This window comes from Trifolium pratense, linkage group LG6 (assembly GCF_020283565.1).
Source record: "Trifolium pratense cultivar HEN17-A07 linkage group LG6, ARS_RC_1.1, whole genome shotgun sequence".
NCBI classification, from domain to species: domain Eukaryota; kingdom Viridiplantae; phylum Streptophyta; class Magnoliopsida; order Fabales; family Fabaceae; genus Trifolium; species Trifolium pratense.
Window position 1 is genome coordinate 8,591,419 of NC_060064.1, and position 18,520 is coordinate 8,609,938.

General features: G+C 34.9%; 2 protein-coding genes across 3 annotated transcripts; both read left to right on the plus strand.

Annotated features, from left to right (window-relative positions):
• The first annotated feature begins 8,400 nt into the window (after nucleotides 1-8,400).
• LOC123888758 (ATP-dependent Clp protease proteolytic subunit 3, chloroplastic) lies at nucleotides 8,401-12,425 on the plus strand. Its single transcript, XM_045937920.1, has 5 exons — nucleotides 8,401-8,784; nucleotides 9,385-9,499; nucleotides 10,128-10,303; nucleotides 11,836-11,931; nucleotides 12,023-12,425. The coding sequence occupies exons 1-5, from the start codon at nucleotides 8,488-8,490 to the stop codon at nucleotides 12,239-12,241; spliced, it is 903 nt and encodes a 300-aa protein (XP_045793876.1). The 5' UTR covers nucleotides 8,401-8,487; the 3' UTR covers nucleotides 12,242-12,425.
• Nucleotides 12,426-15,076: 2,651 nt separating this feature from the next.
• LOC123888757 (eukaryotic translation initiation factor 5-like) lies at nucleotides 15,077-18,109 on the plus strand. Of its 2 annotated transcripts, none has more exons than XM_045937918.1 (2): nucleotides 15,077-15,234; nucleotides 16,193-18,109. In XM_045937918.1, the coding sequence occupies exon 2, from the start codon at nucleotides 16,522-16,524 to the stop codon at nucleotides 17,839-17,841; it is 1,320 nt and encodes a 439-aa protein (XP_045793874.1). In that variant the 5' UTR covers nucleotides 15,077-15,234; nucleotides 16,193-16,521; the 3' UTR covers nucleotides 17,842-18,109. The 2 variants fall into 2 exon arrangements, with proteins under 2 accessions (XP_045793874.1, XP_045793875.1); XM_045937919.1 differs by having other exon boundaries at nucleotides 15,115-15,234; nucleotides 16,175-18,109.
• The last annotated feature ends 411 nt before the right edge of the window (nucleotides 18,110-18,520 follow it).

Sequence of the window (18,520 nt, forward strand, 5' to 3'; positions counted from 1 at the left end):
GTGAATAACTGTTCAGTAGTGAATACTGAACGTTTTCCACTTAGAAAGGTCAGAGCCTCTGAGTTGAAAAGATTCTATCAGAGTTAAGTACTTCAGATCTTTTGTGTTCAGATGTTCTGAACCAGAAGTTCTGAGATACTTAACCTCTTACACCTTAGAAGCCAAAAAAAAATTTTATTCAGAGATTGAAAACATGTTCAGATGTTTCTTTATAAAATCAAATCTTTCAACAGGTAAGGCATTAGTAAATATGTCAGCCCATTGATTTTCAGTATCAACAAACTTAATATCTATAATGCCTCTCTGAACATAATCTCTGATGAAATGGTGTTTAATTTCAATATGTTTGGCTCTAGAGTGAAGGATATGATTTTTAGAAAGATGAATGGCTGCAGTATTATTACAATATAAAGGAATATTATGACTGCTTACTTGATAATCTTCTAGCTGATATTTTAACCAGAGTAGTTGTGTGCAACACTTAGCTGCTGAAATGTATTCTGCTTCTGCTGTAGACAAAGCTATAGTAGTTTGTCTCTTACTAGCCCAGGAGATAAGGTTTTCACCAACAAATTGACAATTGCCACTTGTGGATTTTCTTTCAATTTTATCTCCGGCATAGTCAGCATCACAAAATCCATTTAGCACATAATCATTGGATTTCTTATAAAGAAGTCCGAGATTAGTTGTTCCTTTCAGATACCTAAAGATTCTCTTTACAGCAGTAAGATGAGATTCTCTTGGATCTGACTGGAATCTTGCACATAAGCAAACACTGAATAAAATATCTGGCCTAGAGGCTGTCAGATAGAGTAAGGAACCAATCATACCTCTGTAGACCTTTTGGTCTACTTTTCCTTCATCTTCTGTCTTGCTCATGTTGGTAGTTGAATGCATGGGAGTGTTCATTATCTTGCAATCATCTAGGTTGAACTTCTTCAGAAGTTCTTTGGTGTATTTTGATTGATGAACATAAGTTCCTTCCTTCTTCTGATTAATTTGAATTCCAAGAAAGAACTTCAATTCTCCCATCATGCTCATTTCAAATTCATCCTGCATAATCTTAGAGAAATTCTTGCACAAGGAAGCATTAGTTGAACCAAAAATAATATCATCAACATATATTTGAATGATTAAATTATCTTCTTTGGTTGTTTTTCTAAAGAGTGTGCAGTCAACCTTCCCTTTCTCAAAACCCTTTTCAAGAAGGAAATTACTGAGTCTATCATACCAAGCTCTTGGAGCTTGTTTCAGACCATACAGTGATTTCTTCAATCTGAAAACATGATCTGGGTTTGAGACATCTTCAAAACCAGGAGGTTGCTTAACATACACTTCTTCAGAAATAAAACCATTTAAGAAGGCACTTTTAACATCCATCTGATACAAAGTTATTCCATGATTAACAGTATAAGATAGAAGTAACCTGATAACTTCAAGCCTAGCTATTTGTGCAAAAGTTTCAGTATAGTCAATCCCCTCTTGCTGACTATAACCTTGTGCAACCAATCTAGCCTTGTTTCTTACCACTTCACCTTGTTCATTCAGCTTGTTTCTGAATACCCATTTTGTTCCAATAATGTTCTTGTGTGAAGGTTTGGGCACTAGAGTCCATACATCATTCCTTTGAAATTGATTCAGCTCCTCTTGCATGGCTACTATCCAAGCATCATCTTTCAGAGCTTCATCAACCTTTGAAGGTTCCATCATTGAGATAAGACCAACTAAGGATTCCTCATTTCTTAGTTGAGATCTTGTCTTTCTTGGACTATCCTTGTTGCCTAAGATCAGTTCCTCTGGATGTGATGATTTGTATTTGAAAGTGTTTCTAGGGGGTTCATCATCTTCAAACTCATCAACAGCAGGTTCAGCAGCTGCTTCATTCCTTTGATGTTCAGAGTCTGTAGGAACTGTCATGTTCAGAGGTTCTTCAGAGAATGGATGTTCTGAGTAGTTTGGAATATCTGAATACTGATCCTCTGATACCTGAAATCTAGACAAACCTTCCACAAGCTCTGACACTTGATCAGGCTCTTTGTCATCAAACTTGACATGCATAGTTTCTTCCACAGTATGTGTTTCAGAAATATACAGTCTGTATGCTTTTGAGCGTTCAGAGTATCCTATAAAGACACCCTTATAACCTCTAGCATCAAATTTCTTTAGATGGACTTTGTTGTTTAAAATGTAACAAGTACATCCAAACTGATGAAAATAAGAAATGTCAGGTTTTCTTCCTTTGAACAATTCATAAGCAGTTTTGTTCAACTTAGATCTGATATAGATTCTATTTTGAACATAACATGCTGTGTTTACAGCTTCTGCCCATAAAAACTTTGCTACATTAGTTTTATGCATCATGGTTCTGGCCATTTCTTGCAGAGTTCTATTTTTCCTTTCTACAACCCCATTTTGTTGAGGAGTTCTAGGAGAAGAGAATTCATGCAAGATGCCATATTTTTCACAAAAGTTTTTAAAAGGTTCATTTTCAAATTCTCCACCATGATCACTTCTAACTTTTAAAATAGTGTAGCCTTTTTCATTTTGAATTTGTTTGCAGAAGATGCTAAACTCATCATAAGCTTCATCTTTTGTTCTTAGGAATTTTACCCAAGTCCATCTACTGTAATCATCAACAATTACTAATCCATACTTCTTTCCATTGATAGAGGCAGTGTTAACTGGCCCAAACAAATCAATGTGAAGAAGTTCCAATGGTCTTGAGGTAGAAACAATGTTTTTGGGTTTAAAAGAAGATTTAGTAATCTTTCCTTTTTGACAAGAACCACAAAGTGTGTTTGAGTGATATTTAATTTTTGGTAAACCTCTGACAAGGTCAAGCTTGCTAAGCTTAGAGATTAACCTCCAGTTAGCATGGCCTAACCTCTTATGCCAGATCCATTTTTCTTCACTCAAGGTCAAAAGACACACCACTTTTTGTTCATTCAAATCAGAAAGATTAATTTTATAAACATTGTTCTTTCTCAAACCTTTAAATACAATGAAGTTGTCAGATTGTTTAGACACAATACATGATTCCTTATTAAAGACAACTACATAACCATTGTCGCAAAATTGACTTATGCTCAATAGGTTATGTTTGAGTCCATCTACTAACCAAACATCATTAATAGATAGGGAAGAATTACCTATTGTACCTGTACCTATTATCTTTCCTTTTTGGTTACCTCCAAAGCCAACAGATCCTCCTTCTTCCAGAGTCAACTTAGAAAATAGTTGTTTGTCACCAGTCATATGCCTTGAACATCCACTATCCAGATACCATGAGTGATTCATGATACTTCCTTGAGTGGTAGGCTGTATGAGAAACAACTTTAATCATTGCGGTAGAATTCTTCATCACAGTTAATGATAAAGTCATCCCAGTATTCTTCCTCTTCATTTCTCAAGTTCTGATTGGTAACTTGAGAACTTGTCAGCCATTTGTCTAGGACATAAGCCCTTCTTCCTTTGCATTGGACTTGTTTCCATGCTCTAGGCAAGACATATCCTTTCCTAGTTGGTAAATCTGAATGGTACATTATTTCAGCTTTTGGTACCCATCTTCTGGGTCCACGCTTGTTAGTCCACAAATGCTTACTATGTTGTTGAGTGTTAGAGAAAGATTTTGGTTTGGAATAATAACTCTTTTGGAACTTTTTCTTTGTTTGAGAGTTGTTATTATTCCAAGATTTGGACTGTTTATGATTCCAGAATTTGTATTTATCACCAATCCTTTGTTCTGATTGGTTATATCTACTGACTCTAGAATCATAAATAATCTGAGTCCTGTATTGTCTCTGAGGTTTGGAGTTTGAATTTTTTCTTTTAAAAACTTCTGAGCTTTTAGATTGACTTGTTTCAGGTACTGAAGTTCCTTTGGTTCCGGAAGTTGAAGTCTCAGATTTTGAAGTTTTCAGAACATCTGAACTAATATTCTCAGGTTCTGAATAACTTTTATCTTCTGAACTTTTCTTTCCAGATCCTGAGGAACTTGGTTCCTCTGAGCTGTCAGCTTCTAATTTTCTCAGATCATCATCCTCATTTCCCAGAGTACCAGAATTCTTTCCCTCTTCACTTGGTGGAACAACATAATAAACCCAAGATTTTCCAACCTTTTTGGCAGAGGTCTTTAGCTTTGAATATGTTCTACCATATTCATAGCCAAGTCCTTCTCCTCTATGTCTCATGACATTATAAATCCAATTTGCAGCCTTGCTCTTCCCAAGGTTGAGATGCACAAACTGTTGAAGAGCCATTTCCTGCTCATCAATAGGTTTGTGACACACAGCACAACCCTTTTCAAGATCATTTACTCTGTTCAGAGTTTCTTGGTATAGACCTTGAAAATGACCTTCCTGTTCAGTCAGAGTGTTAAGCTTTTCTTGTAAAGCTTTTTGTTTACTTAACACTCTGAGATGTTTCTCAATGACCTTGTTAAGCGCAGTTATAAGTTGAGATTTGGAACAGTCAGAAAATACCTCATCTGTAACTTCTGAATCTGATTCTGATTCATCCTCTGAGTCTGCATCTGAGTCAGTTGAAGCCATTAGGGCTAGATTTGCCTCTTTCTCTTCCTCAACTTCTTCCTCAGATGATAGCTCCTCAAAAGTAGCCATCAGACTCTTTTTCAACTTGCTCTTAAATTGTTGCTTCTTTAAGCTGTATCTTTTGCTTTTGTCTTTGGCAGACATTTCTGGGCAGTCAGCAATAAAGTGTCCTGGCTTCTTACAGTTGAAGCAGTTCTTCTGATCATCCTTTTTGCTGACAAAATTTCTTGAGCTATTTCCTCTGAAGTTTCTTTTGTTAAATCTGTTCCATTGCTGAAACTTAGTGAATAAGGCAAACTCCTCTTCACCCATTTCCTCCTCTTGACCATCTGCAGAAGATTCCTCTTCAATGTCAAGAAGCTGAGTCTTAAGAGCTTTAGAAGGAGTCCTAGTTGACTGTAAAGCCACAGACTTGGACTTCTTCTTAGCTTCTGAGTCAGCATTCAGAACCATCTCATGGCTTCTGAGATTGCTTATCAGAACCTCAAGACTCAGAGTCTTGAGATTTTGAGCTTCCTCTATTGTAGTGACCTTAGGTCTCCATGCAATAGGAAGACTCCTCAGAATCTTCTGAACATGGTCATAGGTGAAATAACTCCTCTTAAGAGCTTTAAGACCAGATACAAGGATTTGAAACCTTGTAAACATAGTCTCAATGCTTTCATCTTGTTGCATGGTGAATAGTTCATATTGCCTTATCAAGAGACTAGCCTTAGCCTCTTGAACCTTTTCATTACCATCATAGGTAGCACACATAGAGTCAAAGATAGATTTAGCAATTGACTTGTTTTCTATTCTGACATAATCTTCATGTCTAATAGCACCAACAACAATGTCCTTTACTCTGTGATGCTTGATATAGGTTTTTAGGTTAGCTGGTGAGAGTAACTTTCTGTGCTCAATGGACAATCTTCCATGTTCATTTAAGTTTTCAAAAGTTACTCCCAGCTCAACCAAATCCCACAACTCATGATCAATAGCAGTAATATTGCTATACAGTCTTTCCTTCCACCACTCAAATAATGATGCATCACCATTGAATATAGGGGCTTTTCTATTGCCACTATGTTCATGTGATTCATTACTTAAGTAGTCAAAACCAAAAGCATTTCTAGGACCACCACCAGCATCACTGGCCTCACCAGTTGTTCTAGTACTATCGTCTCCTCCAGACATAGTGCTTTCACAAGATCTTTACTGTCTCACTGTTAAGTGAAAGTAACAGACCAGTGCTCTAGATACCAATTGAAGGTGTGAAAACACAAGAAGGGGGGGTTGAATTGTGTTTTAGCCAAGTTAAAACTTTTTCAAAGTTCTTAACTTAGCTACGTTAGCAGCGGATAGGTAACACAAATAATAACAAGATAAGAGAGAGAGAAAGTACACAAGCAATTTATACTGGTTCCTCTCACAAAACGAGAGTAGTCCAGTCCCCTTGCACTTCCAAGGGATTTCACTATAATCACACAAGATTACAACTGCTCAAGCACACAAGCAAGAGACTTCACAACAATGCTCAAGCACACAAGCTTAAGACTTCTCAAAATAACAGAGATAATAAAGTAGTTGAAAGAATACAACTGCTCTTAAGAGAACCTTAATGAGCAAATACAATGAATACAAAGTATTTGGACCAAGAGTTAAAAACACTAGTTCAGAGGTTCAGAGCTTGTATTCGTAAATTCAGAGTTTGTTCGAGCGCGTGTAAGATTGATGATTTATTTGCAACTTGATTCTTCTAGTATATATAGAACTGAGAAAGAGTCGTTGCAAAGATGACCGTTGATGAAGATATCCTTTGTCTTCAAGCAACTTGTCTGATGCAGTTTGGTCGTTTCCAAAATAGAGAAAGAGTTTCAGACACTTTGACCATGTGCAGAGAAGACTTTCCTTATTCAGCTAATAAGTCTGATATCCCACGTTCTCAAGAGTGGACAGACAAAAAGAGATTAGCTGTTCTGATCAGGGTTGAAGGGTCCTTTTCTTCATTGGTAGGAGAGTTGACCTTCAAATGAGAATCTTCACAAACTTCAAGAAGATCATCAGAATTTGACGAAGCTCAGACTTTAAGAGGTTCTGATGACTTCATCTTCTGATGCTTGTAACTACTGAGGACCATTATCTTCTGAAACCTTGTGAACTTCTGAATACTCATCTTCTGAGCTTTATTCAGAGCTTATCTGAAACTAAGTTCTGCACACTTAAAATAAAGTTTTAGTCCTTCCAATTGTATATTAATACTTTGTTATCATCAAAACCTTAATAGATTTAGGGGCAAACATTTTTAAATCAATTTTGTTCCAACATATATATATATATATATATATATATATATATATATATATATATGTGATTTTCTCACAAGGGAAATTTTGTAATTTATATAATCTAAAAAATCAAAATTCTCCTAAAATTACAATATTTTAAAGTAAAATAATTATTAAAAAATTGCAAAATAGGAATATTAATTTAAATTTAATAACAACTTAAATATAATTCTTTTGCAATGATAGTTTTATTATTTACATATGAGATATATCATATATTTATTTAGCTTATCTAACATGAATAATTGAGTTATTTATTTGATCATGATTCATATAAAAAACTTAATTTGTTTATTTTCTCATGATTTGTATTTAAAATTTAAAGTTATTTGATTACTTATTTATATTTTTATTTATAAAATTCAAAGTATTACAATATAATTTTTTAAAAATAACAATTGTTTTACAAGGGTAATTTTGTCATTTAAATATGTTATGTATCTTATCATATTGGTATGAACAAGTATGTATTAAAAATATGATATAATATAGTTATCATGTTTGTTATCTTGTGTGCATCAAACACGGGATATGATAACTGAGGATAACTGTTATCCTGCTGATATCCTATCCTATCACTATCCTGTTGTATATCCTATCCTGTCACTATATTATCTTGTGCACCAAACGGGCCGTAAATGTTATGTAAAGGGTAAAAGAGAAAAAACATTATAATTTTTGACAACGTTCACAAAAGTTAGCAATTACTTAATATGGGTAAAAATGTCAAAGTAACTAACATTTTGGAACGGATAGAGTATATATTTTTTTTTGACAATTAACTTTTTTTTAGGTCAAGTAGCCCAGTGACTATAATTTCACATTTTTTTAAGGTGAATAAGTGGGAGTATCGGGGTTCGAACCATGGTCCTTGCAATAATTTGCAATGTCCCTGTCAATTGAGCTATGCTCATGGGGACTTTTGACAATTAACTTTATTATATTATCAGTAGTAATATTATTTAAATGAATTACCACACCCCAATTATTTAAAAAGACGAGGAAACCGTTGATGTAGTGGTTGATCCCCACCTAAATGTCCTTCCAAAATTTAAATGAATTGCCACACCCAAATTTCTTTATCACCTGCTTAAACCACCTAACTCCTCTATCCAATCGACATAAATCTCGCCAGTCGCCACCAAGAAGAGCATGAAAGTCCCACCCAACGTAACACCCCAATCTCGCATTTCCCAATGAATCTTCTCCCTACTTGGCCACAATGATATTCTTCCACATCTCATCCCCTTCCATAAGCTTAATTCTTTGTCTCGAGTCTCAACCTACCTCTTAGAATGTGAGTTGAACCTAACTCAATCCTGCAACACCGATTTATAAAGCGATGATTACCTCTACACATATTCATATTCAACTCATCTCACATTCGACGTAGAAATCTTAACACTTCTGACTAAAACTTTAAAATAATGGGTGCTAATAACAATTTCCAACCAAAAAACATTAATACTTGGGCTTTTTTAAAATATATAAAATTTGAGTCCACATCTAAACCCAATCACATTCACATCAAACAAAACAAAAAGAGTCACACTCACACCATTGGTTAGTATAGTAACCAAAATAGAGAGAAAGCTAAACCAGAAGAAAAAATGGAAGTGAGTTTAGCTTCAACATGTATGCCACTGAGCTTCAATTCGAACAAGAAGACACTGTTAAAGCATAATCATAACAATAACATTTTTCACTCTCAAATTCCCACCTTCAAAGTTTCAACCAAACCTCTTTTCATCGTTAACGCATCAAATAGACCCACTTTATCCTCTAATTGGATCGTTAACAATGATTTTTCTGCAGCAAAAACCTCTTCTCCATGGCTTCCCAAATTCGAAGAACTCGATACTACCAACATGCTTCTCCGTCAAAGGATTGTCTTTCTGGGTTCTCAGGTTATCAATTTTTCCCCCTTCTTGTTTTGGGTTGGGGTTTATTGCTGTTGTTTTGATATTTTAAGAGTACCCTTTTGCTTTTTTTTATGTTTCTGTGAGAAATTTACAAACTTGTTCATGTGGGTCACAACATCATGAAGAATGGACAAATAAGGGAAAAGGGTTCAAAATAATAGTGTTGAATTGGTGAAGAGTTGTTTCATGTTGTTGATTTTGGGATATTTTTATTATGGTTGTTAGTTTCATTTTGAATACTCCCTCCGGCCTTAATTATAAACAAATATTTATTTTTTAGATTCGTTGAATAAATGATGCATCTGATGGATACTCCCTCCGGTCTCATATATAAGAAAAAAATTAATTTTTTCAGGTTCATTCAATAACTGAAGTATGGATCAGATGCATCAGTTATTCTATGAACCTGAAAAATGAATCTTTGCTTATATATGAAACCAGAGGAAGTATTTGTTTATAATTAAGACCGGAGGGGGTATGTGGTAATGGTAAAAGAATGAAAGAAAAGAGGGAAAAATGAAATGGAACTGAAGATTTAGTATCTGATGATAATGTGTGTGTTTGTGAATTGATTTGTTTGAGCAGGTGGATGATATGATTGCAGATTTTATAGTTAGTCAGCTTTTGTTTTTGGATGCTGAGGATCCTAAGAAAGACATCAAGTTGTTTATTAATTCACCTGGTGGTTCTGTTACTGCTGGTATGCAAGCAAAGTTTTACTGGATGTTTTCAATTTGTTTGTTTTGTTCTTATCTGCACCTGACTTGTTCCGGATCTACTTCAATCTTGAGCTAAATTTTGTTGATTGATTGCTCAAGAGATGTTTACTTAGTATTGTCAAATAGTGGCTACAGCGTTGCTGAATTTAAACAAATTGATATTGTTGTGCAATACACTATTTAGTACAAATTGGTGTTTAATAGCGGTTCTAACGGCGCTGTAGAGCAACGGAATTTGAACATACTACTGTTTTCTGCAATCCGTGATTATCATACACAAACTTTCAGCCTTTAATAACTCACATTAGTTTAGTGATTCGCTGTTTGTGCTAACAGATTTGTTGGTCTGTGTTATAACTTTATTTTTACTACCGAATAAAACAATTAATTGTTGATCACTCTGATTCACAAGCTAACTCAGATTTGTGAAAAAAGGAATCCCATTTTTGCTTTTGAAAGGTTCTATTCACAAGAGAATAAATTTATTGAATCAGTGAGTATTGGAAAGGAACTCAGGATTAGTGAAGTATGGTGCATTTCTCAGTTTAATGATCTGAAATACGTCATTTTTCTGCTAATTGCTATTGTTTTGTCTATCGTTCCATGCAGGAATGGGAGTTTATGACGCCATGAAGTTATGCAAGGCAGATATTTCAACCGTTTGCTTTGGACTTGCAGCATCCATGGGTGCATTTCTCCTTGCTGCTGGTACAAAAGGGAAGAGGTATTGTATGCCGAACGCCAGAGTTATGATCCATCAACCGCTGGGAGGTGGTAGTGGAAGAGTAAGACTGTCCACTTATATCCTCCTGTTTTGATTATCGTCAATTGGTAATAGGTCTGAAGTTTTTTATGGCTTTTTTTTTTTTTTTTGCATGTGGAGAATCATGTTTAAGTTTAAGCTAATTTTAGATTTCAAGCATTTGTTGGGAAAGTGTGGGATGTGGAAACTATGTTTAACTGCAAGTATCTCTTAACAGCTCAATTCCAACTTGATGAGTGAAAGAATCACTCTTGTCATAAACCTCGACATGGATTGCTTCAAATCTGTAGCTTAAATATTCTAGTAACCTGATTAGTTGACATAAGTCAATTTGTATTTATGCTAATAACCAAGCAACTTTTTTGCTTACTCTATACTACTATATGAGAATTACGTATAACTCAAAGGTTTCAAATATGCAGTACACTTTCATAAGAAGAATATACTCGAAGAGTTCCGGTAAGAAGTCCTTAAAAGGTCACTATCCTCTTTATTGTGCCTACCTCTCCTCTGCTAGACCTTTCTAATTGGAGTTGTTTTCTGTCAATACCCCTTAAAAGAGCCATGTTGTCATTTAGGTGGAGAGCGGGGAAAGCCTCTTGTATGTATCTTAGCTTTCCCAATCTCAACTGCTCTCTTACTCAAACAGGTTTCAATTTTCAAGCATTTGATAAACACCTCTAAGTGCCTGAGGAACCTTTGTTTCACACTAAGAATCTGTTCCAGTTGCAATTGTAACTCATATTGGTCAGACAGCATTACCGGAGGAAGTTGTGCCTGTTTCTGTACTGCTATGACCTTCAAATTCATCCAAGAAACTGTCAGTATACTGCACCTTGTAGGCCATCTTACTAATATCTTATTTTCTGGATTTGGTATCTAACTAAGGACCTTAATTTATAAGTTTGTAGTTTAAGATAAACTCAATCTCCCACTTGAAACTCCAGTACCCTATTATGCTTGCTGGCTTGAGCTCTCAAGTAATCTTTAGATTTCAGTAAATTGTCTGTCAACTCAACTTGTAGCTCGTAACTCGTAGTTCCGTCTAAAAGCAAGGGAGGACTTTGTTTCTACAAAGCTCTCAAGTAATCTTGTAATTTTATTTTTTTACCATCTTAACCGTGTTTTGTTACTTCATATATCTGTTTCTCCCACACTTAGAAAATTCCACTCATTCCATGCGGCATAGGCCCATAGCGCACTAAAATGGAGCCCCTCTTCACAAGCCACGGCTTTAAATCGTGCATACTGCTGAAGCTATTTCTGCTTCGGTTTGAAGGCTGCCTTTGTAGTTGTTTATAAGTTAAATTTTTATTGGCATGCCTTTCTTCATGTAGATGCATTATAGTGATGCAACTTTGGTATACCAAAAACTATTTTGCAGTGGGAATTGATAGAAATATTTTACCTGAAGTTATTTTGTCCTACTTTTATGAATTCATAATCTCTGGTTTGATTACAAATATGCATGATGATTTCTTTTGGAAGTTAGCTTGTGTCTCTGAGCAAAAGCTTTTCCATTGTCTATTACTAAACAGTGAAATGTAATTACAGGTTACAGAAATTAGCATCCGTGCAAGAGAAATGGTATATCAGAAGGTTAGATTAAACAAGATACTATCAAGAATTACAGGAAAGTCTGAAGAGCAGGTTAGATATGGCACCGCACCGTCTATTTAGTTTGTTGTCCAAAATGGTACATATTTTTTCACCATTTTAATTTTACTTTATTCTTGTGCAGATTGATTTGGACACATTTCGTGATAATTTTATGAATCCTTGGGAAGCGAAGGAATACGGTTTGGTTGATGATGTTATTGATGACGGAAAACCAGGATTAGTTGCTCCAAATGCCGATCCAACACCACCTCCAAAACTGAAACAGAATAAATGGGAAGTTCCAGAAAACTTTAAAGTTACGAAGAAATTGCCCTCAGAGGAAACACTAACTGATGTATGAGTTAAAGGATTGCATTGCTTTCATACTCAAAAACAGATCTATCACCTCCAACAAGTATTAAAGGGATTTTTCAATTTGTCATAGCAGTTACATTTCATGTAAAAATCAAGACTGTATATTAGATATCAAAACATATATTGTATGCTTCAAGTGTTAGATTTCTTAATGAATATATTTTCTTCTATATTCTGAGGTTTTATGAAAAGTTTTCCTCCATTTCAAATGTCAGTTGCTAGCCACACATCATACATGTTGCTAACCACACCCCCGCAACTAATTCCCCTCCATCCATATAGATATCTCCTTCACTCCTCGGCGAAACCTTTGTAGGTCGCCGTTCCTCCTCGGTGGTGGCAACGACTACCACTCGTTAGTATTTATATATTATAGGAGTTGTGTTATTTGAATATCTAATATTAGACACCGTATAATTTGATCTCAATATTTTACCTTTTCATTTTATATAATTTGATCTCTATATTTTACCTTTTCATTTTATACAATTTAATGTGGATGTCTTGCCTAGAGGGAATTTGAACCGTAGTTTACTCCTTAGTGTTTTGGACACAGAAGCTATTTGGCACGCTCGAAGCCCTGGCTGGTCACGGCCGTGGCAGGCTCTGCTGATGGAGAATCAACTTTTAACTTTCTATTTTCCCATTTTATTGTCCACTATATGTATTAAACCCTTCATCCATTGGAATCCAACGAATGATATGTTACTCATGGCTATATAAAGGTCTTCTTTCACTTGTAAACTCATCAAGCTTCACATTGTAAACATTGGTACAATATCAATAAAGTTCTTTCTTCCATTTTCTCTTGTGTTCATAGTTTAGTTTATTTCCTTTTGTGGTTGTTCACCATGATCAGAGGTGAGTAGTCCACTTGCCTTGGAGTTGCAAGGAGTTTTTTAGTGGAGGTTATGTGATTTCTATTCTTATATCATCTTGTTTTGATTAATCTAGTCTTATGCATTATTTGTCTTGTAAACATGATGATATTATGTTTGCTTGTTTGAGATCGAAATTGAAATACCGAGAGGTGAAGGTTAATATCGGACATATAAGACTAGACAAGGAGTTTTTTTTTTTTGACACAAGACTAGAGTTGGAAGCATGATTATAGCAACAACCGGTGCAATACATAAGATAATATCATAGATAACTTGATAACTAGCATTGTCCTTTTTAGAATGAGAAAAACAATATGCATAATTTTATCCTTTCACTCGATCGTAGCCATCTTTTTCGCCACGTCACCTCACTTAACCTCACTTTCTTGATATGACAAGGAATGTTGAAACATTCTTATTGGTTGAATGTGTACAGTTTTTTTATTCCGTCTGCTTATATCCATTAAACTCTTTTAGAATACAAACAATTACGTTAATTAATTTCTGTAATAGATTTTTTCCTTTTCCGGAAAACTAACTCAATCTTAAACTTTCTATAAAAATCGCTCCAAAGATCTATGGTCAGAAATAATACAATAAAATCAAATATCACCTTATAAAAAACACGCATTTGTCTCACCGAAAACAAGAAGAGTGAATATCCATTTTGATCCCCATAAATTTTTGTACAGGTCAATACAATTTTTTTAAAAAAAATAAAATTCAAATTAGTCCATAACATTTCATATTGGAGACAAGCTAGTCTCCAATTTGTTATAAAATAGGGACTAATTTAACCCAATATAAAAATATCAAAGACTAATTGAGTTTTATTTTTGTTAGGCCTAAATCGTACCGTTTTTTTTTAATAAAAGATCAAAATGAGTCTTCACTCAAACACAAATAAGCCGTTCAGAATATGAATTTATTTGATACTCCCCCCCGTCTCAATATAATTGTCACATTTTATCACTGCACACTTGCCGATGTATAATTTTGATCGTGAATATATTTTGTTGTGTATTATTAAAAATTATGAAAAATTGATATTTTGATAGTACTCATTGAGACAAATCTAATAAGACCCCATATGCTAATATTTATATTTATACATTAATAAAAAAACGAAAATGCTAAATAGTGCCCCAAGACACTGGTTAAACATGTTAAAGTATAAATTTTGTCTCGAAATGTGTGTATTCAATACCTCAAAAGTATAAAAAGTTGTCTTTTCCATGTTAATTTTATTTTTTATTTCCTTTTTTGGTATGCTTAACGAGTGTCATGGGAGCACTGTTTAACAACACTCAATAAAAAAAATGGTCAAAGTAGCTTATATGAATAGTGCACAAGGTGACAATTATTTTGGGACGGAGGGAGTATAATGGTAAGGTAAGGAAGCTCCGCAACTCCAACATCAAATCGGGCAATTCCTCTTGCAGCCCGCCCTTGTGACATCAACAAACAAAGCGAGTTGAGCATGAAGACTTTATCGGAGATGACTTCTCTCAATAGGCAAGTAGCGCCCAATCGAGATTCTTTCATACCCACTCGGTCAATTCTATGAAATTCTTTCACATTGAAGAATATATAATTCAATTGAAATCGAATGAAAGACACATTTCAACATTTCTAAAGAAAATTAAATTGGTCATTAATATTTTAGACCAATAAAAAATAGCGAACACCCATATACCGATCTCTTATAAATAAAATTTAATGTCATATTATTTTATTTTCATATAAATATGATTTTTTAAAAAAAATTTATTAGATGGATTGCTTTACAAATACTATACTCAACCAAAAAAAAAAATCTCGATTTAGATGGATTGCTTTAAGAATTGTTACCTAAAAATATTTTCTTAAAAGATTTAGTCAAAAAAAAAATCCCACCAGATAAATGTCTATTAAAAAATTTAAAATTACATAATAATTTTGACATAATTTAATTTTTAGTATAATATTTAAGGAGAGAAGAAAAGAAAAGAATACTCGAGCCGCAAATAAAACAGAATACGCGACTGCGTTTCCTTCTCCTCTCGTTAATCTCTGTGAGTTGATAATAAAGAACTCGGAAATATTTCTACACGAAAAGGTGTGCCAAAATTTAGGGTTTTTGTTTTTTCACTTCAATTTTATGTCTTTGTTATGTGTTTAGTGATATGAAATTGTTGTGAATCTCTGTTATTGGAAACCTGTAAATTGTTAATTATGATGTTTTTGAGATTGGTTTGTGAAATTTGAATTCAGTAGGTTAGATTTTGAGCTTGATTTTGAAATTATGGAACCTTCAACAGGACTTGAATTTGTATGTATGTGATAACTGATAAGTTACCCTCACAAGCACATTGATTTTGTATGAAGGGGAAAAAAGACGAAATAGTGATAACTTTTTTATTGATTATTCTGTCGAAGAAGGGTAGTTTTAGATGAAATACATTGCAAGTTTTGAGGGGTTTGATTTGATATATGCTTTAATCTCGATTTATCTGTTTTTTAGGTTTAGGTTATAATGAATGTTTAGGTTTAAATTAAGCATGTTGGAGGTGTTCGATAGATGTTTTAATCTGGATTGAATTTGATTTGTTTCTTAGATTTAGGTTTTCATGTTTTATAAGAATGCTAGGGTTTTACGTTTAGGTTACATTCAAATGTTTTTTTAGAGTCGAATGTCATTTACAAATTTATGTAGCTGATTACTGCCTTCATTAATGATTTTAGGCTTGGTTATTATTGTTTTGTTGATCTATTTGATATTAAATGTAACATGCTTAAATAATTTAAGCTATTTGCAAGCTGCTTGTGACAAATATTGTTATTTTTCGCTTCAGGCGGGAAATACTATATCTTTGCAATAATTATTCACTACATCTGTCCTTGTCGTATTTGATAGTTTTTGCGTTATGTTTTGTTATTCAGCCATTAATTGGCATTATTGTTGTGGGTTAAACTACTTTTGTCTGCTGTTATATTGTCGTCTTTTTGAAGTGTTATTGATATAAAATATTTTACTGTTGTAACTGAAATAATGTTAGATTCTGTTGTTGATTCAGGATTCCTGCTAGTTCTGCGGTAGCAGATTCCGAGGTGAAGGTGCACGTTGAAGTTTCTTTCATGTTTGAACAGGAAACCATCCATTTGGGAGCAATTGAGTTGCTTAGAGAGTGTTTTTGGTCTTCTAAGAAAAAGAACAAGCCGTTACCTAGAAAACTCAGCTGTATGTATCGTGCCCCATACCAGGAATATACTGAGCTCTGTTGTTTCTATCTGCAGCCTCCTCCAATCTCTGAAGGAGAGTCTTTGTGATCTTTATCAGCAAATCAACGTTACTAACTGTGATATTCTGTTCTGTTTATCTGAGACCTCCTGCATTTAATTCATCATGGCCTTACAGAACATTGGTGCTGGCAACAGTGATGATGCCTTCTACAGGTATAAGATGCCTAGAATGATTACCAAAATTGAGGGCAGAGGCAATGGCATCAAAACGAATATTGTCAATATGGTTGATATTGCAAAAGCTTTAGCAAGGCCGGCTGCTTACACAACAAAGTATTTTGGTTGTGAACTTGGAGCACAGTCAAAATTTGATGAGAAAACTGGGACTTCTCATGTCAACGGAGCACACGACACTGCAAAACTTGCTGGTCTTCTTGAGAACTTCATTAAGAAATATGTCCAGTGTTATGGTTGTGGAAATCCTGAAACTGAGATCATAATTACCAAGAATCAAATGATCCAGATGAAATGTGCTGCTTGTGGTTTTGTGTCTGACGTGGATATGAGAGACAAGCTTACTACTTTCATCATTAAGAACCCACCAGAAACAAAGAAAGGTTCCAAAGACAAGAAGGCCATGAGGAGAGCTGAGAAGGAGAGACTGAAGGCAGGCGAAGCAGCTGATGAGGAGCTGAAAAAACTGAAGAAAGAGGTCGTCAAGAAGAAAGTAACTTCTAAGGAAGCCACCACAAAATCAAGCTCTTCAAGGAATAAAGAAAATGGCTCTGATGAAGATCATTCTTCTCCTACTCGAAGTCCAACTGATGAGAAGGACGATGCTGAAGATGAAGATGATGTTGAATGGCAAACAGACACATCACTGGAGGCTGCTCGTCAACGAATCCAAGAACAGTTAAGTGCTGTGACGGCTGATATGGTCATGCTGTCCACAACTGAACCTGAACCAGAGAAGGAGAAAGCAGCCACTAAGGTAAGTGATAATCCTGGTAATGGTAACTCCATGAACTACAAGACTCTGGTTGGTGAACTCAAAGCTGATTTGAAGAACGGTGCTTCGGCCAAAGAATTGGTGACCCATTGGGCATCACTTCCTGTCTCTCCACAAGAAAAGATGAGTGCTCTGTACGAAGCCCTATTTGGGGACATTGAGAAAGGGTTTGCAAAAGAAGCAATCAAGAAGAAGAACTACCTTGCTGCTGCAGTTGCTGAGGAAGAGGGTATGCCGCTGCTGTTGCTGCGTGCAATTGAGGAATTTTCTTTGAAGTCCACTTCCTCTGCACTTAAGGAGGTTGCTCTGGTTCTGAAGGCACTCTACGATGCTGATGCGTTGGAGGAAGAACACATATTGCAGTGGTATCAAGAAGGGCTGAAAAGTGATAACAAGAACTCTCAGATTTGGAAGAACGTTAAACCCTTCATTGAGTGGCTTCAGAGTGCAGAATCAGAGTCCGAGGAAGAGTAATGTGCCGTGCTGTCCGGGATTGTTTGCGTTTTTTGCTTTGGCCGTGTCTTTTATTTTGAATAAAAAGGGGTCTTGTTTTTACCCTTGTGTCGTTGTGTTCAGTTTTAAAACTTCGACATTGTGGTGTGTCTTTGTTTCTGGCTCGTTAAGTTATTGATCTCTTCCATAGTGTCCGTCCTCTTTTGATCTTTGTTTTAGAACATGGAATTGTGATGTGTGTTTGTGTTTTTATTGAACTCTTCCGTATTATTATTATATTTTAATTTTATCTTATTTGGTTTTTAATGTGTTCGTATTAGTGGTTATTACTCCGCTCTACATCTCATTCGGCTATTGAATTAGTCCAATGATTGATATTGGGTTTGATGGAACTACATTGAACAATGATTTGCCAGGGCATATTTTCCAACAAGGAGCTATGTACTCCGTATATTAATATGAATAACTAACATATAGTACTACATTGATTCACTTTTTCAATGAACCTGAAAAAGGAATTTTTGCTTATATATGAAACTAGAAGGAATATTTTTTATAATCAAGACCGGAGGGGGTATGTGGTAAAAGAATGGAAGAACAGAGGGAAAATGAAATGGAACTGAAGATTTATTATCTGATAATGTGTGTGTTTGTGATTTGATTTGTTTGAGCAGGTGGATGATATGACTGAAGATTTTAT

Excerpts from the sequence above, each read along its gene's own strand:
- LOC123888758 (XM_045937920.1), top strand. The coding sequence starts at position 8,488 with ATGGAAGTGAGTTTAGCTTCAACATGTATGCCACTGAGCTTCAATTCG. Across the intron at positions 9,500-10,127 it reads TGGTGGTTCTGTTACTGCTG|GAATGGGAGTTTATGACGCC; the intron begins GTATGCAAGCAA and ends CGTTCCATGCAG. Across the intron at positions 11,932-12,022 it reads CAGGAAAGTCTGAAGAGCAG|ATTGATTTGGACACATTTCG; the intron begins GTTAGATATGGC and ends ATTCTTGTGCAG.
- LOC123888757 (XM_045937918.1), top strand. The coding sequence starts at position 16,522 with ATGGCCTTACAGAACATTGGTGCTGGCAACAGTGATGATGCCTTCTAC.